Below are 26,647 nucleotides of genomic sequence, written 5' to 3' on the forward strand. Positions count from 1 at the left end.
TTGGGTGATGATGAATATGTCACATAAAACACTTTAAAGTAGTAATGTAATGCCAGACTGTTTCTGCTACAGAAGTAACAGGTAAAAAAGTAGCCTTGTTAATGTTGTATTTATAATAACTGGAGCCAATTAACAGTGTGTGGATTATTTTTCTAACAAAATACTATCTGTTTTATCCTAGATCTCATCGCATGGGTGTCCCATGTTATTCTGAGGTGCAGTGATGGAATCAGAGTGTAAAATAGCAGCACTGTCAGCGATCACTGCTGACTAAACTAAACTTTTCATAAGTTAAAATCCACCTAAAATCATGTGTTTAGTGTTGTAAACAATCTCTCTGTTTGTTAGAAGCTCCTTTTTAGAACCAGTGGAAATAGATCCCTGGAATAATGAAATGATTCTACTGACCTATAACAATATATAGGCTACTCTTTTTTTACCTGTCACTCCAGACTTTTGTCCATGCATACTTTTTTTCTTCAGTTATCAGTGAAGCTAACTTCAAATCCTGCTTCATAGTACAGGTCTCTGGTGAGGTTGGGACTTTAGAAAAAGGTGGGGACCACTGCTAAAAAGCACTACAGAAAAGAGAAAAAATAGGGTAAAGAGTAAACCTGGGCTTGGCCTTCATTTTCACTGGCGATACTGTTTACAAACAATAACTGATAATTCTTGCATAATTAGTTACTAACATTACAGTATCTTGCTGTTTGTTACATGCCAGTGTTTTACAATTTAAATACACCTACTAATCCCAACACAAGAGAGTGGCACCATACAAATGTAATATAAAACTTCCAAACTTTATTAATCAAAAAAAAATTGTACCTCCAAAAGCATTTTACATACAAAAGAAAACAAGTGGCCATATGTGTATCAGGTGTAGTCAAGCAGCAAGGACTCTCCAGAGTCTTCTCGACATACATGGGCGACCACTCCACTCCAAAATTGTCCTCTTATACCCTTTTTCACCAAAATTAAGGCCATGTATGCGGGTTTTTTAAATGCTGGTAAATCCGTTAAAGGTAGGCGACAGAGCACTTTCCCATTTCCAGTAGACCAGAGCTGTGTACACAGTTCCAGGGCAGATGAGTATATGTCTTTCAGTTAGAATAACAGAAAGGCAACATTAGAAAGCAGCATGGAGGCCAGTAAAAATGTTTCAGCGGTTATATCTCTTACTTATTTAGCCTCTCTCTCAAACTGTGCTGTGCTGACTAAATTTTGGAGCAATGTTTGAGCACTGCTCAGACGGTATTTTGTGGCGTACTGTCATTGCACGTGGCGGGAATGGGGCTAAAATTAGCGTGTCCACCCGGGTGTCGTATTTCCATCCCTGCTGATTGAAGCCGACCAAGCTGGAGCCGATAAATACCCGTGACTACTGTACAGTTGTTGTTGAGTGAATGCTGATTGTAACCTTTCCCATTAAATACAAAAGCCAGATGTTAGCGGGTGTAAGTTGGTTTCTGTGCAGTGGGGAAGGGGCTTTATTCTGGGTTTTTAGCAGGCTCATTGAAGGCTGAATTGCACCTACAAACAAAAGTCAGGTTTGCTTGTCTAATGGATGGTTCAAACTAAGGTCCGGCATCTAACCGGGCAGATAGCCAAACATAGTTGAGGATAATGGGGTGGCCACTCCAAGAGCCACCTCAGACCATTCCCTGGATACGCCCATTTCATCATGTGAGTAATAAAGAGCAGCTGGAAAATCTTTCATCATCTCATTTCATAGGTCACATCCAGTTGCTTATGTATGAAGAAACAAAACAAGTTTAACAAACTGATTTTAATCAGATCATTTGACATTAGTGTTCACAAGTTACACAAGCTTAAAGAGGACCAGTCAGGCATATATACAATACAGATCATACATTTAATAATATAAAAGTGATAAAACAAAATATAACACAAATATCACTTCATGAACTTGCAGCATTTGGAATCCAGTATTTCTGATAAAGTAATAAAAACAAGCCTTTACATATTCAGAAAGTAAAATTATTATTTTTTTAAATAGAAAACAATTGCACTCCTTTGTACATTCATAAAGCTGACACTTTAAAAAAAGAAATCTGATGAGCTTTACTTGCCAGCAGTCCAGAACAAACCAACAAACAAAGGAAAACTGTAGAAAATACACGTATTTCATTATGAAACCAAATCCTTCCTCTCAATCAGCGAGAAAGCAACAATAATAATAATAAAAACACAACATCTGCCAGCCTATCTTCCATAAAATAGTGTGCTATTTACATCTTAAATAGTTTTTTATTTTTCACAGACTCCGGTCAAAAAGTTCCCAGGAAACCTTTCTTTCAAATTTTTACTTTTGTCCTGCCTGGAGTACACAGATGCTTGATAGTTTTTTGTTTCTTTATCGTCACCCCTTTTTAGATTCATCACGGCAGACAGATGCTTTAGACTGAGGGTGAAGTTATTTGCATTCCTCGGCAACGCATTTAATCCAAATGTCCTTATTTTGGCATCGGGCTTTGCTAGAAAATCAGAAAGACAAAGAAGAATTTACCTCCTCATCTTACGTTACAGTTAGGCACTATATGCATAGCTTGATATCATTTGGCAATATCTTAAAGACCTGACGTTATCATGTTACCCATGTCTGTTACTCTTTCACATACATTTCTCCCCCTGCTCACTAAGTGTTTTGTGTTTGTGTGTTCTTTATCTGAACAATGCATTAGTGTCTGTTTTAGATGGCATGTATTCCTGTTCGTACCTTCCAAACCCCTATTCATTTAATGGCTTATGAGCCTTAAAACACGACTCATCGTGAAGCATACTAACAAACATCTTCTCGTACATTTTATGCGCAGAGGTGGTTCCTATGATGCGGCTGATCTTCTTCAGGCCTTTCAGCAGATAGCGTGGCGCCCCCTGGCTGCGCAGCACCCTCAGACTGTGAGACAGACCTTTGGCTAGATCTAGGTCATAGTTTGCTGTCTTCCAGAGGTGAAGCAGCTGCAGGATGTACTGCCTGGGCAGGCAGGTAGAGACCACGGCCCGGACATCCTCCTGCTGAACTTTGACCCCCGGCAGGCTGTTGGTGACCTTCAGCAGGTCGTCGAGCGTCAGGTTTTTTAGGCCGTTGCAGCGGGAGACTTTCCTCTCGCAGTGGTTCACACCTGGAGGGACGAGGTTCGAACATTAATACACAAATGCAGGACTTGAATGATTGGCTAAAAATAAATAAATGCAGATTCTCTTTTTTTGTACCTTGTATGATGCCATACATCTTGTCCTGGTCTTTGTTCTGCTCCCTCCACAGCCGCAGCAGCTGTAAGACTTGCTGCTGGGGAGAGCAGGCCTTCTTCAGCCTCTCCAGGCTCTTACGATCCACCTTCCGCCCGGGAAGACTCTCCAACAGCCGCTCCAGGGGCACTGAGGACAGTCGCAGGGAGGAGAGAGACTGGAAGACAGCCTCCTCACACAGGGTCACATCTGGAAGAGATTGTAAGAGACAGACAGAGAGACGGTCAGGGAGAGTGGGCTTTAAAACATTTTTATTAAAGTTCCCCTACTGGCATCGATCAAACCCCTACATCTCCGTTCATCACAGTTGCATATTTAGAGGTTTTTACATGCCTTAAAATGACTCAGAAGTAACTCTAAACCTTTGCCTCGCTTAGAACTTAGTCACGCATGAGCGACCGCAGCTATCCTCACCCCACGATGATTTTGGCGGGCTGAGTAAACCAAAGTTAATTATTCACCAGTATAAATTTTGCTCATTTTTACTGTGCCCTTAATAAATATGAAAGTTAGTCATCGCCTCTATCTCCACTCACACCTCAGCCACTCGTCTGCAGCTTAACATAAGACATAAGAAACGTAATGATAATAAATAGCATGAGCCTTCGGCTGGACTACAATGTGTTGCTGATGTTAGATAAACCTTGTTCCAGATCACTAGGTCTGACAAAATTGAAATGAAATCAAATCTTAGCTTGCAAAATATTGATACGTAGCTATACCTAGCTTCTTCTCTGATACCCCTTGTTACCCATAACGTTCTGCTAATGATATGGAAATCCCCACCCCACAAGTTGATGGGATTTGTTCTGTACATTTGTGATGTAACAAATTATGGTTGTTTGAATCTGTATTTTTGAGACTGTCCTTGTTCCAAGGCCAACATGCTCAGCTGTAGCGTTGGCTGCTTATTTCACTCATATGTCTTGCAGCAAACACACAAAAAACAAACAGCTTCATAGCAGTGGAAACATAATACAATTAGACAGATGACCAAGTCAATCTAAATAATTTCTTCATTGAGGTTTCATTTGGGGTGCACATGTGATGTTCAGAATAGATTCTAATCACATGCTTTGGTCTCTGCAGAGTCCCATTAGCTTATAATATGTCTGGATTTGCTTACGCGTGCTTGTGTGTGTGTTCAGACTGTTGGCTTGTAATTTGGCCACAGTAGAAACAAGGATTTGCTTTCTTTCAGTTGACAGAACACAACCAACATTGACATCAGTCAGACAAACCAGGCCTGTCTGTGCTGCTCTGCACGAAGCAGAGCAGCACCAGAGCTGCATGTTAAACCTATGTGAGCGGAGGTGACACATGCTGCACTTTGCTGCTGAGAAACGCTGCACCACGCAAACACCTAACCAAGGGCTTGTGGGTCTTCCCTTTGAGGCAAATGTGTAATTTTGCGAAGAGCTGGGTTTTTATGTTACGCAAAAAAACAGTCAAAGCTGAAGATGATGTGAAACTGTCGACGTGAAATTACAACTTAAATACGTTTATGAAACCTTTCTGTGTTCGCGTCTGTGTGAAAATATTTTCTGATTGCCTTGCAGAACATGAGGAACACCAGTAAATGAAAAAACAAAAGTTTAGTTTAACCGATGTCGGTGTAGTATTTTGAGTTTAATGTGAAAAGGATATTAGGCTTGTTTGTTTGATGTCTGGATAATTTAAGTGAGGCTGGCTCTGTAATTGACATTGACGTCCTGGTGGTTTCTTCAAATCACGTAGCAACTTTGGGAATCCCAACTGCATTCAATTTTTTTTTTTTCTGTTAAAAAAACTGCTAAACTGTTCCAGGATCTGCTGCAGACAATCTGTGGTTGTGTAGTCCGCAGGAAGACAATTTGTGAATGAATGTTTGAGGAGAGCATCACCCTCCCTGAGGGACAACAGCTTTGTGTTTCCTTCTAAGTGCAGTGTACAGTGTACACGAGTGTGCCAGGGTCTTTACATCTGTATGTGTGTGTTCTTCAGTGACTGCGGTTTCTCCGGCTTTGGGAATCCAGTGTCATATTTTAAGCTTCTCCTCTCAAATTAATTGTCAGCATCTGTCATATTTAAAGTGTGAGTAACAAAGACTTACCAGCTTGCCTTGTGTCTCTATGTGCTTGACTCAGTTTCCTCTGTTATTGTAGTTTGAGGATGTGACAGTTAATGGAGTAATTGATCCATCATGGGGTCATTATGACAGTAGTGGCATAAACATCCCATTCAACCCCTCGCTTTGGCTTTTCTCTCTTGTGTTGGTTTACAGACACGCAAGAATTTGGAAAAATAATGGAATCTGGACAACGAACCTGACCGAGGAAATCCCCTGCCTTCAGGAATGAAAATGACCAAATGTCTGAAATAATTCAGCTCTGGCTGATTGTAGGTTGTTGACAATTGAGGTTTGCTCAAAAACATCATCACGTGCATGTGTGTGTGTGCATTTTCTCTGTGTGTGCAGTGTACAAACAACCTCTACCCTGATAAGGGATGAACTGATCTGATACTGATTTCAGATATCAGGCCAATACTGACGCAGAGAGCTGCTATCAGGTAACAGTGACAATGTGTCACAATGACAATGTGTCACAATCTATTCAATTCCATTATATGTTTCCGTCTGATTAGATGTTACATACTGCGTCATGCATCAGCAGCGCGCCTGGTGGACCGCATAGCCAGAGGAACTAACAACAAAGATGTTAGCTGTCTGGAGGTATTTCCTGTTGGCTAAACCAACAAGTTGTACATCAACTAGGCAATATCTCTACCTCTTAATTTTAAAGATTTTGCTGCTGACTGATTTACTGAACAGGCCCAACAATACAGTACATTTATATCTTTATATATATTTATTACATGTTGTTTTGCAAAGTTAGTAAATCAAGCCTGGTGTTGCCTTACACATAAAAGACTAACCGCAGTCACTTCCACACAGCGAGGCATACAGCTTATTAAATAACATGACACTGTTATCAGATTGGTCCTCAGCATGGCTTTAGAAGAGCCAGACTCAGAACTATGGATCAGCACCACATGTCAGTCTGAAGACATCCAAGACCAAAGAGCTGATCTTTGATTTTAGGCGCAATCCCCCACCACCCACTCTAAGTAAGATTAGAGAAGAGGAAATCGACTACCTTGGACTTACTATTGACCACAAGCTTTCCTGGGATCAGTGTGTCAATTCTATTTCTAAAAAGGGCCAACGGCGCATGTATTTTCTTACAAAACTGAACTACTTCACACAGAGCATAAAATTTGTTCTCTATTGTACAAAGCCTTCTTTGGTTTTGTTTTGTATATTGGTATGGATATTCCAAAATTAGTCACAGAAACAAACTAGGAAAAATTGTTAAGACCTGTTTGAAGATAATGGGGTGCAGCGGGCCAATCTGTGCCACCTGAACCTGACCAGGCTGACAGCAAAGTAAGTCAAGGTCTGTCTGGACACACACAGACTCTCCCTTCTGGTTGCAGATTTACTGTAACACTTCATTTAAAAGCCTAGTTTCAATTAAACGCCCAGTCCCTTTTATTAGCCTGGTGTGGTTACACATTTTGACAAATAAAGGTCTGTTTCAACTAGACGCCTGAGGCTATATTCACAAACATTCTGTCACAGACATGCCCTTTTGTGAGCCTGAAGGTGTGGACACCCAGTGAAAAATGAAATGAACTGCTGACTATGAAAGTGTTAATTGCTCATGTGATCACCCTGCTAATGGAAGGGTCAGACAGACTTGAGTCATCACTGCTGCACTGTTGCATCTTTACAGTTCTCCAAATATCTCAGTATTGTGATCATTTTATGTCTGGTGTTATGGCATTATTGCATTGGGTGGGAAATGTGTGCATGTCTCTGATGAGATCAACCACAAATATTATTCCTGCATGATCTAATCTGCAGCATTTCATTTACTCACTGTCATCCAGTGTTTGGAGGATATTTCTCCTTCCTCTCCTTCCTTCCAACATTTTCTCCTCTGCTTACAAAGCTCTTAAGCCACTTCAAAGTCCTCCTCTCTACTCCTCACAGTTTTTCACCTTAGGAGCTCTTTTAAGGTCTAGCATGCTTTGTGAATAACTTTTATCTTCACAAGAACCTATTCTGAGGAAACATCACAACTTCTAAGAATTTTCTTTTCATGTTATAGGATGTTACATAACTTGACATGTTTCGGCGGAAACGTTCGCCTTCCTCAGAAGTGTCAGTTTTCATCACTAGGAGCAACTCTTAGCACTAGGAAGCTTCGTGACTATGGCCCCTGATCTGGTTGCCAATTCTTTTTTTTCTTTTTTTTATTAGAGGTTCTTCAGATGTATAAAAGCGGGTTGTTGGTTACCTCAAATTCAGTGATTTCTCAGTGATTTAAGCAAATAATAGCCCAGGATATTAATTGAAGTTTTACAGTAGATATCCTAAGATCAGAGCTAACTGAGCTACAAAGTCATATATGCCTATGGCAATTACCCAACTCAACAAGCCATGCCGAGGCAACATGCACTGTAAGGTAAGGGTTGGGAGGAATATATGGGGATGTGCAATGTATGTCTTATTCATTGACAGATTGTGATCATGGATTTTCATTGTCTTGTTCTGTTCTGTTTTAATTGTGCTTACATTATGTTTATTATTTATGTTGCTTCACCACAAATCGCATCTTTGGGGATATGAAAGTTTTCTAAGTCTAATTCTAAGATAACCAAAGCCCAGGTTTTGGTATCAGGAGTGAAAAAGTCATATCAGTGCATCTCTGACCCTGATTCCAGCCTGCATGAGTCCTAAAACCTCCCACATGGTTCCAATTAGTGATTAACTCCCACTGCAGAGTGTGTATGTCTCACCAGTGTGGCACAAAGTGTGATGCTGAGAACACTCCAGTGTTGCCGTCTTGTCCTGAGGGCCACAGAGGCTGTCTGAAGTGGACGTCCCCCAGCTCCGTGTCTTCAAGCCCATATTGGAGCAGTTACTGTGGGGTTGACACGGCTCGGTGGAGGAGTCGCTGCTGGAGAAATGACCAGCGGGACAACGTTCACACACAGTGTCGCTCACCGGTGTACCTAGAGGGGATACACACAGGATGATGTATTGATTTTATGAATGAAAATGTGAATGTGGCAGAATTTATACAGTTCAAGTTCAATTTATTATATTATGAAAAAAAACAACAGGCGTACAGATTGTTCTCTTGGTTATGATAAAAAATAAATGCTACACGTCTAAGCAGTTTCAGCGTCTCAAAATGACCTGCCGCATGAACTGATAGCTGATCAAAGCATCAAAATGATGTGATTCCAGGAACTATGACCACAGTGACATGTGACAACGCATCAGGACGACAGATGACTGAGTGATTCTGGAAATGACTCATAGCGGGCTTACTCATTACAACGCCTCCTTAGTTTCTGTATCTTATTTTTGAATGGGAAATACATAACCGCAAAAAGTGATTTGTCAGCTGATTTTTCAGGTTGACTCACATGAGTGAAAATGTTTACAAATCTGTCAATAAAAAAAATAAGTTTAGAACATCAGCTTTTGTTTGTTTGTTTGTTTGAGATAATCAGATCACTTTAAAACATTTGAATGACTTCATAATGTATGTAAATTACTTAAACAGATCAGGTAACAACATTAGTGACTTATATGAGATTGTTAGATAAGAATTCAATAGTATTTATTCATTTGTGAGATTATTCATCATTTAAAAAGTTGCCATTGTGATGTCATAATGTCATTAAAGGTCACAATGTAACCTCTTTTTTTTTCACCCAGCAGCTCATCACACGTGAAACCTTCTTTTCCACTTACAGTGACGGTTTACTATGTTTCAACAAGTTCTAATCATACCACCATGACATTACAGTAAACCCTAAGATCTTCTGGTATGTGACCTGTAGCATGCATGACGATGACGATTTCTATGCAGTGGAACTAGTGTTGTAATCACATCCGCATTTTATTTTTTTTATCTCTGAAGCGTAGAAGTGAAAGTGCGTGGGAGGAGGACGAGCCATCGTCTTATCTGATTTAACCTTTGATTAGTCTTCCTCTGTTGTGGCACAGTTTCACACTTTAGCAATAAAACATGAAACCACTGACGGATATGCATACAGCAGAGAGTTAATGTTTCCTGCACCGCTGGTGACAAAGCACGTACAGTACATGAGAATGTGTCGGCGTAATTGTAATATGCTGGCATTAATCTTCGTTTTCTCAGAATTTCCTCTGTGAACGCAGAATCAGCATGTTAGCACTTTACCATAAAATATAGGTTTAGATGTCAACTAACGCAGAGTTGCTAGCTCAGCTGTCTACATATAAGGAATTAATTAATTGACAGGATTGGCTGCAAATGTATGGTAGAAAAAACATCCTTATATGTACAATGAAGAGCTGAATGGCTTTGTCAATTAATCGATTGAGGAAAAAACTGATTAGCAGCTATTTTTATTATCATTTTTCATGCAAAAATGATTAAAACCTTTCAGTTTCAGCCACTAAATTGTGAGAACTTGCTCCTTTTCTTTGTCCTATGATAAAGTGAACTTAATAATAACAACTCCCTGGAGAGATTCAAGATCGTTCTAAACTCTAAATGACTCTGCGAGAGGTCTTAGCCCACTTTTACCTTTATTTTAACATTACTATCTTTTGTAAGTCTTTTTTCCCCCATCTGTTTTGTTTGCAAATTTTAATGCTGCCATCTTGGCCAGGTCTCCCCTGAAAAAAGGTTTCAAAACTCAATGGGACATCAACAGGCTAATTAAAGGTTCAATTCTAAAACAAATCTTTAAATTATTAGATTTCTTCAAAACAAGTTATTTATTGACCCGCTCATAAAAACATCTAGCTTGAGCTTCTTAAAAAAATGAAGACAACTTTTTGCATTAGATTATTATGGAGATCTTGCAAGACTAGTCTGTGTATAAAGTACATACCTTTTTGTCTGTAAAAATGAAATTTACAAAGTAAAGTCAACTTATTTTTTTAGGAAGATCAAGCAGGACTACTCTGTGTATGAGCTATATAACTTTTGTTTGTAAAAAGAAATTTGCAAAGTCAACTTAATTCTATTATGTAGATCAAGCAGGACGAGTCTGTGTATGAGCTACATAACTTTTTGTATTTAAGAAATTAATTTAAAATTAAATTAACCTTAATCTTATTATGTAGATCAAGCAAGACTAGTATTTTGCAATGATTTTAAGCTGTTTTTCTGATAGTGTAATTACTTGTTGTTTACAGGGTTAATTAGATAATTGATGACACTTACAGTTTATATTACGATCTTCGGTATATTTGGGACCATTACTGATACTGTTATAGTATTCACTATATCGGTGGTTCAGTGGTTCCCAGTTCAGTGTGTCAAAATGACCTGCTGCATGAATTGTAGCTGATCAAAGCATCAAGAAATAAAATGCACAATGTCTTGTGCATTGAACAAATGCAGATTAACTTTAAAATAGACATATTTATGTACAGATACAAAATCATCTTTTTAAACAGAGTTAATTATGCTGCATTTACATCCACTTAGATTTTTTTTTTCAGTGCATTTTCTCGATCTTTTATTGATTTAATTTAATTTCATAGATATAATAATATTAATAATCCATCAGTCAACAAAATAATTACCAGACAAAATGATAATGGAAATAATTGTCAGTTGCAACCCTTACATTAAGGAAACATCACTTTGTTTCATCTGTGCATTTATTAGTTGTTCCTTGGAAAAAAAATTTTGTGATACATAAAAGGCATGTACTGTTGGGAGACGGGACCGTCAGTTTTCTAACATCCTGTGGTTTGAAAGGTCTAAACCACAAGGCATTACATAATAAGTCCTTCAGGAAGGGGAATCCCCTGAAATGCTGTCTCATGTCTGCAGAGTATTGATGGACTTTTAGGTCTGCTGAAAGATCCACGTTAGAGGAATTTCTGGGAAAAAGATGTGTCATCGACAGAGCAAGGCCAACGCCGCAGGGGTCAGATAATAACCAGAGTCCACGGAAAACGTTGTTTTATCTAAGCAGCGGCTGGAATCTGGTCTCGTGTGTAAGATGAGATCATGAGAAGTGTTGTGCCAGTTTGTTCTGTGGTTCCAGCAGAAATATCAGATTCTCTTCACTGGAATGCTGAAATTCAGCATCAACGTCTCTTTAAGCTGCCCACAATCACTGCTGACGCACCAAGGAGAGAATCTGCAGGAATTATCAGGTCAGATATCCACCGTGATAATGACATCCTTGGTTGCATCTGGCTTAATAATTAGCCAAGACTGCGTCTGGTGCTGCAATGTGCTAAAAAAGATTGTACTCTGTGCTAAAGGGAATGTAATAGTTGGGTCAGTTTTACAGAGACATTAGGGGCATTCTAGTCTGTTGAGTAAAATTGTTCTCATTCTTCAAGCCAGAAAAGTGTTTCTTAAACACATTGCATGCACACATGCAGAGATTTGAGTACTAGTCTAATTAATGTGCAGGCGTCTACGAGCTTAACCCGCTCAGATGCTTCCAGTGGACTTAACTTTTCTAGGATGTCTAGATCTACAATTACTGCCATCTGATTCAATTTTCTTATAATACACTCAACTTGTAATTTGATTAAATACAGATTAAATGTATCTCAGTAGCTTTTGAACTTACTGTTTTCTGGAGAAACTTCAGAAATCAAGGATATTCTGAGTAGTGATGACAAATATGACACAAAAATGTTGTTGTTGAAAAAAGGTCTGTTTAGACTACTTATTATCATTAGATGGTTTCTCATATTCAGATTCTTTATCCACTGGAATACAAAAACAAAGGATTTTCATCACAAAAATATTTGATTTTTTTTTTTTAATTTGATTTATGGGTGCATTTAGAGTAGAAATCCACCATTACAATATTTTTTTGTGAGTGTTTGAAAGGTAATTTGGTTGTGAACCCTTCTGTTCTTGCAACAGTGAATCCATTAGAGCAATATATTTAGGTTTCTGCCACAGTGAGTTGCAGTGAATTCAAAGAGGAAGTGCAGCTTCAGGAATCTAGAGGAAAGGTTATTCCATTTTATTGACACAAAACAAACTGTGTTTTTAACGTTTCCTCTTTATTTATGATTTATGATTATGACAAAAAATGCATACTCATGTATGAGGAGGAACAAGTGATGACGCACTTTGTAAGACATGTCAGGTCATTCTATATTGACAGACAGTTAGTCACCCCTTTGGCATTTCTTAATTGATAAAGTCATAAACAACTGTTATATTAACAGCTATTGAAACTGAGCTTGACTTGTAAAAATGAGGCGTGTTTTCCCACAAGATTTATCAGTTAGGATTGATTTTAAATGTGTTTAAGGATGACGCTGTTGCAGAACATACAGTTTAGTATTATCTCTGGTAGAAGCCACAATATATGTTTTACTATGATCAGGTATCGTGGTCAAGAGTCAGGGGGCCCATTTCTGCCAGTGTGATAAAAATAGAATAAAATAGAATAAAACTAATTGGGGAAAAAAAAGATATATAATAAGAAACCTTCTCCAAATAATGACTTAATACTTCACAATAATGACTTGATATCTCAACACAATGAGAAACTTTGCTAAAATTATGAGTTAGTATCTAAAAATTACGACCTAAAATGGACTTTCATTAGGCATTAAGGTATTTTGAGATATTCAGTGAGTCACTATTTTGATTAAGTTTGTCATCACTTTGAGATAACAGCTCATTAATTTGAGATACAAGCTCATATTTTTAAAAACGTCCTCATTCCCTTTTAGTCATTATTTAATTAAAGTCTCTTGTTATAATGACTAAACATGAACTTTTCTAGGAGGAGAGAACACAAGAATGTGAATGGCGCTGACATGACCAGTATGTAATTAAAGATGACTTAAAGCAGCCTTTAAAACAGATGTGAATTAGTCAGCTTCATTAACTCAGATAAAACCCAACTTGACTCAGTTAAAATTCAACTGACAGATAAACCTCTGTACATGCAGGATTATGAGGAAGTATAGCTTAAAACCAAACCCAGATGAAACTGATTGTATGATGTCAGCAGAATGATGCTCTCATGGCGTGAGAAGCTATGACAAGATGGAATATGATGGATATTCGTCACACGGTGATGACAGTGACAGAAGTTAGTCTTTAATGGAATTAAATTATGCTCTTTAAAAATTACAAAATACTGTATTTGCAAATAACGGAGTTCATGGGAAAAAAAATTCCATACGCAATTTCCTTCCAGAGTATGCAACATATTCCCAGTCATCTGAACTACAACTTTCTCCAAGTACCCAAGCCCATTAAAACAGGATTTAACTCCAACATACATTCTAAATTTCCTTATGCCCTATGAGCCTAGCCACTGCGTGTGCTCCTCAGTTAGGACCCTCGCTACAAAAGGAAACCGGGCATTTTCAGTTAGCTGTGGATCTGCTTATGTGAGGAACATAGGTTAGCAAACTCAGTGTCTTCGTTTAAAACACTCTAAAACAGGCTTTTGTTTTCTTTTTGCTTTTTTTACAGTAAATCTGACAGTAAAGCTGCCACATGGTTTTAGCCCATGTTCAAAAGTTTTGAAAAGTGCTGTACAAATAAAGATTATTATTATTAGTAGTAGTAGTAGTAGTAAATCAGTAAATCATGTCAGGTATTTTCAATCAGTCCAACCATCATAATTTATTTCATTAATGATATTTTTAATTCAAGTGACAAGCCATTGCTACAACTGTTCAATGTCTGATTAGATAAAGAAGTAGAAGACCTGTGCTGAGACTGTTTGGTTAAGTGTGATTAGAGAGAGTTGCTAAAATGTAATTTTAAAGTACAGAATTAGGACACTTTGGACTCATTGATGACTCCAGCTCCGTAGCAAAGGTTAAGCCAGGTGGAGCAGCAGAATGTAGACATGACATTTTTCTGTGCTGCAGCATTAAGACTGTAACTTCATAACACTCAAGTTGCAGGCAACACTGCCCCAACTCAGAGCAGGCCAGGTGTGGAAGTGCAAAAAAAGGCATAAATGTGTGTTTTATGATCTCTCTCTCTCTCTTACACACGCACCCACACACACACATATGGCACGTGTATGCATACGACATTTCTCTGCTAGAAAGAGTCGGGTATAAGGAGGGAACCTCAGACAATTCATTCATTCATTCATTCATTCTAACCGCTTCATCCTCTTGAGGGTCGCAGGGGGGCTGGAGCCTATCCCAGCTGACATCGGGCGAGAGGCAGGGTACACGCTGGACAGGTCGCCAGACTATCGCAGGGCTGACACATAGAGACAAACAACCATTCACGCTCACATTCACACCTACGGACAATTTAGAGTTACCAATTAACCTAGTCCCCAATCTGCATGTCTTTGGACTGTGGGAGGAAGCCGGAGTGCCCGGAGAGAACCCACGCTGACATGGAAGAACATGCAAACTCTGCACAGAAGGGCTCCCACGCCCAGGATTGAACCGGCAACCCTCTTGCTGTGAGGTGACAATGCTAACCACCACACCACCGTGCCGCCCCCTCAGACAATTCAGAACCAAAATTAGGCTGCCATAACATATTTCTCTTCTTCTATATTTTCACTTTTACAGACCCGTCCAGCATCAAACCAAACTGTTTGTGTGAAAGACGGAGAAAGTGAGCATTCTTGGAAAGAGTCAGTCAGTTTTTTTTTTTTTTTTAAAAAAAAGGGCAAAAGCTGTTTCTGCGAAAAGAGGCATCTGCATCTGGAACTGATCTGATCCACAGAATCAGAGGAAGACGAAAAGCTTTCAGTGATACAAGAAGGAGAACATCTTAATGTGAAAATGCTGATCTGTAACTGATGTGTGTCTCTGCTTACACAGCGTGAGGGTTCACTTCCTGGTAAAGCATATCTGGACTTGACCTTATTTGACATGAGGTGAAAGAGTCAAGCATGAGACTAGAAGGTTAAAGGAAATATAAAATTCATAGTGATGGGTTTCTTTGCGCTTTTCTTACTTTTTTTTCAATTTAAGTGATAACATTGAAGCAAAAGGACTTTTATTCACCGAACTTAGCCAGTGCTTCTTCTTCTTCTTACGCAGTGTACTGACCGCATTCCTAATTATCTCTGGTTTTAGTACGGATACCTACTTCTAATCGGCAACTCTTTTAAAATCTGATTTTAAATTTAATTCACATGCTGACTGGATAGACAGAAAACCCACAAAATAACCAATCATATTCTTTATTAAATATCCTCTCTAAAACAAAAACAGTCTGCCAGCACTGTACAATAACATGACAATAATAATAATAATGATGTAATATTAATCTCAGTCTTACCTAAAGCTGCCACTCCATAGCCAGGTGGACAGGTACTGTGTGTGATGCAGAACTCCACCACTAGGTGGAAACCTGGAGCGCACTCACACAGTTGGTCGTGGGTGCTGTTACACTCCTGCTTCACAAGCTGTCTCTCTTTGCACACCTAAGCATGACAAACCACAGTCAGCATGTGCACATATGAACAGAGGGCATACTCATTTAGTTATGTCATGGTGTGTGTTATGCTGCTGCTTCAAAAGCAGTCGTTACCATACAGAAATACATAAAGTGATATAACTGGCGTACTAGAAAAGGGATGTAACACACCTCAAGAGGGACATGTTAACAACACATATTACATAATTTATTGAGAGTGTGAATCTTAACCGCGGGGGAAGATCACACTACCACAATGAGGCCATTAAAACTTTCTTTTTCAGCGAGAATTACTAAACTGGAAACACTGGTTTAAACAATTACAGATGCTTTGCCAGGATGTAAACAAACAGTATAGTCATGCATCAAATGAGAAAGTAAAATACAACCACAGAAGGGCAAATAAAAACTTTAAAGGGATGTTGAATTTCAACATCTGTGATATGAGCCAATTTTGGATGATTCACTTAAGGAGACACTACAAAAACTGGCGGTTCTCATGAAAACTACAGTCACACTCCTTAATGCACGGAGTAAAGAAACACGTCTGAAGAGAAAAAAACAAAGAAACTTGTTGGTCTCAGACATACCGAGGTGCAGTATTGGCATGTGTCCCCCCAGTGCCAGTTCTCAGCAAAGTGCCTCTCTGGACAGGCTTGGCACTCTGTGGGTGTGTCAGCAGTGCAGTGTCGTTTCACGGCCGTGCCAGGAGGACACTGGTCGCACAGCAGGAGGTCAGATGTCACAGGGTCGCGGTACTGGTACTTTGGCGGTATGTCCTGCTGCTGGAAGGCCCAGGAGAGAGAAGCTGTGAAGAGCTGCAGGAGAAAGAAAGTGGGTTTTAGTACACTGAGTCAACAGCTGCGACAAAGTCTCTAATGAAACCCATCTCGTGCACAGCTCCTCTTTGGCTAAAGGTTCAAATATTTTTTTTTCATATTTCGGAGCACTTGCCAACCCAAAGCTTCCAGTAAGGAACGAGTTGAAAGAAAGGTCAGAGCTGTAAAGTTGAAGCTCCTGGTGGATACACAGTCCTAAAGTGATTTCCTTTGCTTTATAGAGAGCCGTTCGGGGAGTTAGAGGAGAAAATTGAGCAGCAGCTTCATGGATTACTGCACAAGGGTAATGTCATCCCTTTGTGTTGCCTCAAATCCTGATGCTAAAAGCTGTGAGCTTGATTTTATTCTCACTGTAAGTTTGATTAAAGGATCATACTTATTTCATTGCACTTTTGGCTTTGTTTCTCAAAGTCTTAATGGTTTTCCAGAGCTTTAAAACGAATTCAGATGTTTCAGTTCTGCACATATTAAATTAAAACAAAGTGAATGACACAGGGTTATAGATGATAATTGTGGAGTCCTGTGTTCTCTGACCTCACCAGCAGTCTCCTACCCCTGTCAGCAGCTCTGTAAGATAGGCCGCTTTGTAGCTGAAAAGCATCTGACGTGATTCAGCGCTGATCTACAGCGGTTTAATACCGCCCTGCAGCAAGAGCACACCACACCCATATATCTTCTCCCCCCTCTAAGAAAAACCCGTCCTTATGGACACACTGTAAAGTGGGTGGCTGCTAGCGAGGCCTCAGAGACGGACAAATGTAGCTTTTGCCTCAAAAACAAGCCCATGTATCATCGCTTGAGCAGGAACTGAAAAGCTTTGGCCCAAAATCCAAGATATCAGTTGGTGAGCATGTTTGACATGCAGCCATGCAGCTGGTTGAGGCCACATGCAGACCAGATGTCACACATCTGGCTCCTTCCACCCTGAAGTCCCTCAGCCATTGGCTCTGCGGACTTTCCCGTTGGCAGGGATACATCCTCACCGCTTGGACAAACTAACAATAGGCCGTCCTTGCATTGTGTGTATGTGTGTGTATGCTTCTATGTGGTTTTCTGCTTTCCACCATGTTTGTTTGTGCATCTTCAAAAATGAATGAATTCATGCAACAAACAACACAACCCGTGCATGTGCGTGCAGGAGTGCACACATGCAGGAATGTGTGTGCTGCTGCATGTGTGTGTGTATGTGCATGTTTGTCGGTGTCCAATTATCCTCTTCCTCAGTGTTGGTCTGTGTGCTCTGCGGTCTCCCCTCCTGGCTGCTGTTCATAAAGAGAACTGTTGGAGGTTACTGGGCTTTCCCCATTCACCATCAGAATACAAAACACTCACCCACTCTGTTCTACAGTTTACCCGCTACACACCATTGATCTCCTTCCTGCGTGTGTGTATTTGTACTTATGCCATTTACCTTAAAACTCGCAACCACAAATCACAGTGTGTACGGGTGTGTGAGACAAAATGAATACCAGGGAGAAAGAGTGTTATTTTCAGTGTGTGTGTGTGTGTGTGTGTGCGTGTGCACATGTGCGTCTTTCATTCACTATTATGTTACAAAATATTTAGCTGCAGAAATCTTTTCATCAGAAAAGAGTTCTGATGTTCATGAGTGTGTGCAGTACAGCTGCATGTCCCCCATCTGCCATATGTTACGGCTTTGATCTGCATGTACAGCTAATGTGTACCTGTATTTGTGTTCCCTTTAATATTGCATTACACTGTACTGTACTGTAAAAAATGATGCACTATGCTGCAAAGAAAAAAGAGTAAGACCTTCTATTTCTGTTTCTTTTTGCGACGGAGGTCATTGAAAAAGATAGTAAAAATAGATGAATGAGTTTTACACACCATAATAGAAACCTAAGCTTCAAACAGCATGGCAAGCGCAGCGGTTTTCCCGGCAAAACCTATTGACCTCTGAGCACAACATTTGGTGGAAGGCTTTCATCCACAGCGACTTACTGAGCAGTACCATGGCTGCATCTGTTTGTTTGTAGCATGGGTGGCCCCAGCGGGAATCAAACCTATAATCATAGCCTTGCTCCTCAAATTAAGAAGTGTATATACACAATATTAAAGAAGCAGTGTGTAGGGTTAACTGGCATCTAGTGGTGAGGTCGGAGATTGCAACCAACCGAATACCCCTCCCTTTCCAAGCATGTAGAGAGCTGACAGTGGCCTTCAGGTACAGTAAAAATTCTCTAGAGCTGGCATTTGGTTTGTCCGTTCAGGGCTACTGTAGAAATATGGCAGAGCACGTGAGAGGCTCCTTGGAAAAGGACCTGATCACTAGATAAAAAGGGCTCATTATAAGGTAACAAAAACACAACAAGTAGTTTCCAGAGATTACACACTTATAAAAATATATTTAAATCTAAACCCTACACACTGCTCCTTTAAGCTGTGAGACTATATCCAGTCAGTGTAGAAACAACAAGGAGGGTGGAGTGAACTGAAGGACCGACAGAGGGTCACCTGGGGTTTCTCTGCAATCTAGGTACGGTTACACTTGTCGCTTCGATTTTAATCTTGAGTTGGAGTCAGGATGAGTTTACTGGCAGGACGGGACTATCTCAAGTCACAAGAGCCGGTGAGCCCGAGCACATGTGGAAGTTATCAGGTTCCTATTGTTTTTCACATCCTTCATACGGCACAGTAGTTTGGCTAGACTCCAGCTATAATATACAGCACAGTGCAGAGCAACTGCGAGTAAGAGACAGTAATGTTCAGTAGGATAAATAAAATGACAGCTGAGAGATTTCTTTTCTGCTTTATCAGATTTAAAAGTCACTTTGAAATAAGCGAAAACACGAAATACTGCACCCTAAGTCACTGTACATCATACATCCAGTGTAATACCTTTGCTCCCTGTTATCAACTCTTTTATCATTTCCTATTTAAACCAAGAAAGAAAAGCTGTTCATACTAAAATCAATCACTAAACTAAGGCAAACCTTTCATGTTATACATATAAATGTTATGGATAAAAAACAGTTTTAGATAAACATGTTCAATGTCTTAAATTAATCAATGTCAGACAAACCCACACTTTTTCTCCCAAACAACCAGTTCAGTGGCGTTCTGCTCCCGAGGAAAAGAAAAACTGTCAACTTTTTAGGGATTAACTTATTGGAGAGATGTCCTGTGGTGTGTGTGAATCCGTCTATCAGCAGCTAAAAGAGATATTGAACTTTTAACCCTCCTTGTCGCCTTAGAAGCTGCCATCTGACGACATCATGGACGACCGCTGGAAACCCAAATTACACAGCAGCTAGGGGCCACTGACAGCCATAATTATACTGTTAACAACATCAGAGCTAAGCTCAGCGAGAAGCATATCCTACGTGGAGCACGGCCAGCCGAGGAGGAAAGGATGGATGAAGGTACGGAGGTAATGATAATGTTCTACCTTCCCTTAGCTGGACGCCCTTGAGCAAGGCAGGGCAGCTGCTATGTAAATTACTGCACTGATGGACTGATGGAGTGTGAAGCTGCTTGTCGGAAAAAGCATCAAGTCGCCTTCCGCTGGATAAATAATGGTTGAAATAAAAAAAAAACACTACATATTTATACTGGTTAAACTGGCTTCATCTGACACAGTTTGCTTATGTAATCCATGCCAGTAAATCCCATTTGAAGTGAGTTGAGAGAAACCTTGTGTTTATGCGGAGCAGAGACGACCTTTACCAAGTCTTTAACAGAGAACATGTGCTTTTTAACAGATGTTATCCTCTTGAATGAAACAAACAAGTGTATTCCAGTCTGTAAAGTGGGGCGATACACAAACGGAGACGGACTTCTTGCAACAGGCAGCACAAGCGAGACACAGTAAAAAATCCAGTCTGATGTTATTGGTGGTTGCTCACAGTGTGTTTATATATCACTTTGTTGGCTGGACACACCTGTAATATCTCTTATATTCAATGACATAATTTCTAAAATGATGCCAGGTTTTTGTTCTTCTATGACCTGTCTGCTGTCAAAATTATATCCACTGACAAGTGTAATGATGACAGAGTTCTTTGGTGAAACTGCATGACAGATGGGCTGTAGCAGCATAACTACAGAGCTCAGACACCTGACAGAAATAGCCTTTAAATGATCACACATGCTTTCAATATGAGCTTGTAAAGAGAGTAACATCTACAGATAATAGGCGGGTAAAAAACGATTGAATAAATGAATAACATTAATTGTGAATTGAGTAAATACTGTCCAAAAAGAGCATGTCAGGCAGCTTTATCGTGACATATCGCCTACAATATTTAAAAATAAAACATGTAAAATGCAAAAAGGAATCAGTGCAAAGACGAGCATATGCAGACAGACAGCAACTTAACCAAATTCAGTCAATCACAATTACATTCTGAAACAGTAAACGTGACCCTTCTTTGTCTTGTTTGTGGAAATATTAAAATGCTTCCAGAACAAATTAGCTGCAGCATTTAAATATCTTCCAACGGACAGGGTTCAGGCTTTATGTTACAGTAAATGTGGAGCACACTGGAAACGCGGAGAAAGAGGAGAATCAGAGTTCGTGTAGAGCCCGAGGTCAGTTTCAAATTCATGGCATGAGGAGAAGAGCCATGGCACAAAGGGACCAAACCACACTACACCAGCTTATCCACCAGGCACATGGCTTCAGTTAACTGTAGAACGCAGGTGGTCTGACGGGGGATTCCAGCTCTTGGAAATGTGTGTGTGTGCACGTGTGTGTGTTGCAGGGTCCTGTGAATATTGAATTTGTGTTCTCCACTCATACAGAGACAGAGACAGATATGCTGCCATGCTGCGTCACATGAAGTCAGTCATCACACAATCAATAATAATCATTTTTGATGAAATTCAATATTGACATTTTCAATAATGCACGCTATGTTTACTTCATATCTCATCATCCCAAACACAATGTGCTTCTAGTTTTGAATATGCAGCTGGAAATATTGTGATAAAAATGAATTACGTATGTGTGTGAGCACATGTTTGACATATGTAATTCTGCCAAGAATTTAATACTGTACAGTCAATTAATTGAGCCCAGTCAGCCTGCTGTTGTACTGTAAACCATCCATGTCATGTTGACCAGGGCAGAAACAATTACTCAGTGAATAAATAAAGAAACAGAGCATAAATCAGCTTCTTTTTTGCTAATTGATTAAACTTGTGTAAAGCAAAAATGTCAAGACTCCATTGGTTCCAATTTTTCAAATGTTATATTTGCTGGTTTTGCTGAGCTTTAAGAAATTGTGAAGGGCATCTTAAAAATAGATTTTCTGGCCTTTTATAATCCAAACTATTGATTTACTACTTAAGTAAATTAAATGCAGATTAATCAATAATGAAAATAATTATTAACTGCAGCCTTATTGTTGATCAGTGAAAGCAGAAAGATTTTTTAGTTGACTTCCCGAAGTCCGGGATTTCAGAATAATGACTCATTTGAAACAAATAGAGAAAAACTATCCAGTATGTGTAGCCAGTAGCAGACTGTAACTAAGTACATTTATTCAAGGAGTGCACTTAAGATTTTTCCTTGAAGCATCTCACATGGTTTCATTTAGAGGATTGTTTAAGGCCCAAAAATGTCAAATTATATGCAACATTTCACTAAAAAAAGCACAAGATTAGAGAAAAGTCCAGCACATGACTTCAAATATGTGTAGTATAAGGGGTTTTAATCATTTCATGACCTCCTAAATTTTATTGTAACCACTTGAAGGTGGCCTAACCCGTATAGGTTGGGTGCCACTGCACTAAACTTCATACTACTGTGTATAAAATACAGTAGTTTAAACTCAACTAGCTCAAATCATACAACTTAAACATTAATGCATAGGTACTGACAATCTAATAATTTCATATATATATTTGTTCATTTTGCTGTATAACAAGTACTTTTAATATTAAGTACATTTTGCTGATAGGAAGATCGAATGGCAAAAATGATATATAATATTCATAACTATGTTTTCATTTGCTTATAATAACTTGAAACTATGAAACTGTTGTCCTTACCTTAGAATGAGCAGAGACTTCCATGTTTCTACAGTAGCCCAGAAAGGACAAACCAAACACTGGCTCTAGAGTAGGCCTGCCACATTTTTATGTTACCTGAAGGCCACCGTAGGTTGTGTACACACTTGGAAGGGGAGATGTGAGCGGAGGGGTTTTCAGTGGGCTACAATTTGCAACCTCACCACCAGATGCCCCTAATCCTACACACTGCTCCTTTAAAGGGATCGTTAAGATCCTTTGAAGTGTGTTCGTAGAGTGTAAGGTACTTATTCATAGATACAGAAGCTTAGCAACATAGTGCTGCGGATAGGGTCAGCAATGAAACGTATTTTAGCCCCCTAAAAAAGGCCCACCTACAAAACTTAAATACAAGTTTAAGTGTATGCTGTATTTAGAATATTTTCACCGCTATACCTTGCCGTCAGACAGGGATTTCTGGTAGGTAACTGAAGCCGTTAATTGCTGTCATTTAAGCAAGACTCCTTTAAAAAAACCAGCAATTTAACATTGCAACACTGGAGCTGCTGGTCCTGATATGATAGTTAGTTTGCATTATTGTGTGACTTTGGTGTTTAAAAGGGTTAGTTCAGATTCACCAGAGTCACACAAAACAAACTAACCAACTGATCAAGGCAGGGGTAGACCAGCAGCTCCCGTGTTCAGTGAGTTAAAATTACTGTTTTTCTCAATGGAGTCTGGTGAGTCTGACAAGAGCATAGACGGGAAACTGGAGCTGTTAAGGGCTTCCCTGTTGGAAAAGGCTGTCTGCAACAAGGTAAAGCAGTGAAAATATTCCCACTATAGGATCTAAATCAAACTCTCCTCATGTTGTGTAATACCTTGTGTCAGAAAAACCTTCACTACAAATATTTGCTTCAGGTCAGTGTTGCTGTTTTTAATATGACTCATCCATTTGCGAGATAAAAGAAAGATGAAGACCAGAGTGTGATCATAACACTAACAGCTCTATCTCTTTTGCCTATTGTCTTTCAGCTCTTTGTGTGATAACCACTCAGTGATACACACACACACACACACACACACACACACACACACTGGATCAATGAGTTCATCACAACTGTACCACACACAACACGCCCACACACTTACATACACGCTTCTGCTATCAGCACTACTGTTGATGGAAAAGGGGAAGTAGAGCGTGCGGAAGAAACTTCCACAGGTAATCGTTGCTTTCTGAATAAACGTTTGTGCTTGTTTGTTTAAAACATGTTGATCCTGTACTTTCACACACCCTCTCTGTACGTCTCCCTCCCCCCTCTGTCACATTCACTTCCTCACCCTTTCTCTAGTGTTTGTCTAGAAAAAAACCCGAGTTAGTCTGGCCAAGTGACCTCTCTGTAGCTTCTCCTGCCTGCGTGTGAACCTGCAGTGAGGTTTAGGGAAGTTGGTGCAGCTAATGCCAACGGCCATAACAGAGAGTGAAGGAGAGGAGGCGTAAAGATAAAGAGAGCACAGATGAGCGATAATAATAGCGGGAGATAATGGAGATTAGTGGCTGGATTACTAGTATGGATAGATGGTTGACATGCAGGCTATAGCTAGCTGTCTGATTGGACGGCTGGTTGGCCGCCTGCTGATCAGACGGACACATCTCAGCTGCATTATTTTACTGCCCCTGAGCCTCACTCCTCCACTACGGTTTATACTTTGAAACATGTGTCTGCACAAAAAGACTGACAGCGTAACATGATGTTGTCCAATTTCCACGTCTGTTCCACTGACATCACCCTGGGCAAGTACCCAAACAAAAATGTGTGTGTTTGCAGCAGACAGAACGCAACCACATGAGTCAGGAGCATGCAGGAGGACAGGAAGAGCGCACAGGTGCAAGAGGTGCATTTACTGTCGGACCTCGGAGCCAAAACAATGTTTTGAAGACAAAATTGCAAAGTGTCCCTTTAAGGTAGAATTACAAACAGACAGAGCAAGTGGCTGACTGTCAGGCGGATCAACAGGCAGAAAGGTGCTGGGGATCCAGAGTGGTGGTGACTGACTTATTGGCCTGGATGCTGACAGTGGAGACTGACTGAGTGGTTGGACGTCTGACTCATTAGTTGGCTAAACAGATGCTTGTCCGACCGACTAACTGAATGATGGATAAACACGAGAACACTACGTCATAAATTGTGAGAACAAAATAGCTGCCTATTTTAGGTAAATTGTAGAGTGCAGACTGTGCTGCAGTGGAGGAAATACTCTGTGGTTAATATCACATTAAATGGTGTCAGAAAGCACACTCGCACACACATTCATTTGGATTTTACTGCCTTGTATACACCTACTTTACACGAAGAAGCAACACATCTTACCAACAAAATTACTGATTGACCATGCTCTTCACAACAAAGGGTCTCTCTCTCTTTCTCACGCACACACAGAGACAAACACACGCAGGCTACGAGGACAGATCGTGGGTCCAGTGTTTTGTTGCTACAGTGTATGATCTGTTTCTGCCCAGATACACATCTGTGCATGGACATATGCAAAATCTGCAAAGGCCCCAACACAGCACAGCATGCAAAGCACACCAAAGGAAATAACTGCTCCAGCCCTGAAGGCATAAATTTAAAATCCCTTGAGAAGCGTTGTAGAACAAATTAGTGTAACGTCAACCCCACAGTAAACACCATCTGCTGGCAACACGCTACGTCTCTATTTTGAGAGTGTTGAGTTTCATTCATTTCAAACGTGCCACAGAAAAAGCAATGAAATGTGAACTAAAGTAAACTCTCAACCATTGATGGAAATCATAGATCTTGTTTGTATGTCCATTTTGTGGGTTGTGAGTATTCAAGGCAGCAGATAAAAAGGTGGAAGAAATATGAGCTCCATTAATCATCAAAAGCAAACAACTGCCATTATAAAACATAGTTTAATTCTATTCTCAAAACTGGAGTGATTCCCTTTTATTCATCTTGAAAAGCTCCTATTATTGTATAGCCCTTACACATGTGTAGTATGCACCTGGACACATTGTATTAGCAGCTTACAATATGATATAATCCACTACAAAAGCCTCAGGAGTCACCAAAAAGTAGAATATCTCAGTACAGTTATAACAAATCTTTATATCACCTGTGCAAGATTATACTGCAGAGCTGCTAAATGGGACTGCATTATACTGTCAGGTGCTACTTTGTCTACATTCTGCATAAACTGGGTGTATTTCCCTCCATTCCCTGCTGGTTTCCCACAGCAGAAAGCCTAGACAGAAATATCTTTCCCAAATGAAAATGTCATGCAAATATTTGAAACTAACAAAGTGGATGAAGTTTCCCTTAATGCGCATTTAAGTGCGTCACACACACATGCCATTTTGAATAGAAGTAAAACAGGTACTGTGTAAGGAGTGAGCATGAAGTATATGAGCTCTCACAGGGCATCATGCGTCATGTCTAAACCTAGAAAGGTTCGTGCCAGTGATGCTGCAAACAAGCTCGATAGAATCAGCTGCCACTAAAATGTCAAATCTAAAACACTGACTGCATTTCAGGGGACAGAGGTGACTGATTAGTGGCCCCCGTGATGAGCTTAACATCAAACTACCTGCACAGACTCATGTTGGACAGAAGGAGCGCGACACGTGATGAGCCAATGTCTATCTTTTTGGGGAGAATATATCTGGACTGAGGCGAGTGCCCTTACCCAGCTGATTACCATGCGTCTGAAACTGAACCGTATGTAGCGCACTAATAATCCATGTCTCGCAAAACAGATCAATGTCATTCCTTCAGTAAGAAATGTCCCCCTGTGCTCCAGCGGATCAGATCGACTCAGCGGACCAAGCAGAAAAAGAAGCTGAATAAACTCATGTGTACTCACCACTATCAGTTTCATGGCCGGGTTGGATTTCGGTATCCGAGCGCTCATCTCCACTGCGTAAAAGTGAACTGCGGTGTGAAGGGGTCTCCATCATCTGTACTTATACAGTAGGCTACAGAGAGAGAGAGAGAGGGAGGGAGGGAAAGAGTGGGAGCGCATGTGCCCACCCACCTCGTTATCCAGTGCACAGCCCTCTCTCTGTGTCTGCCTTTG

At 40.0% G+C, this 26,647-nt stretch overlaps 1 protein-coding gene across 1 annotated transcript; it reads right to left on the minus strand.

Moving 5' to 3' along the window:
* Positions 1-1,380: 1,380 nt before the first annotated feature.
* Positions 1,381-26,647, minus strand: LOC125893544 (tumor necrosis factor receptor superfamily member 11B-like). The gene is made up of 6 exons (XM_049584275.1): positions 26,435-26,647; positions 16,325-16,552; positions 15,597-15,741; positions 8,119-8,334; positions 3,238-3,462; positions 1,381-3,146 (listed from the first exon to the last, which is right to left on the minus strand). The coding sequence occupies exons 1-6, from the start codon at positions 26,480-26,482 to the stop codon at positions 2,752-2,754; spliced, it is 1,257 nt and encodes a 418-aa protein (XP_049440232.1). The 5' UTR covers positions 26,483-26,647; the 3' UTR covers positions 1,381-2,751.

The sequence above is a fragment of the Epinephelus fuscoguttatus genome, linkage group LG8 (genome assembly GCF_011397635.1).
Source record: "Epinephelus fuscoguttatus linkage group LG8, E.fuscoguttatus.final_Chr_v1".
In the NCBI taxonomy this organism is placed as follows: Eukaryota; Metazoa; Chordata; class Actinopteri; order Perciformes; family Serranidae; genus Epinephelus; species Epinephelus fuscoguttatus.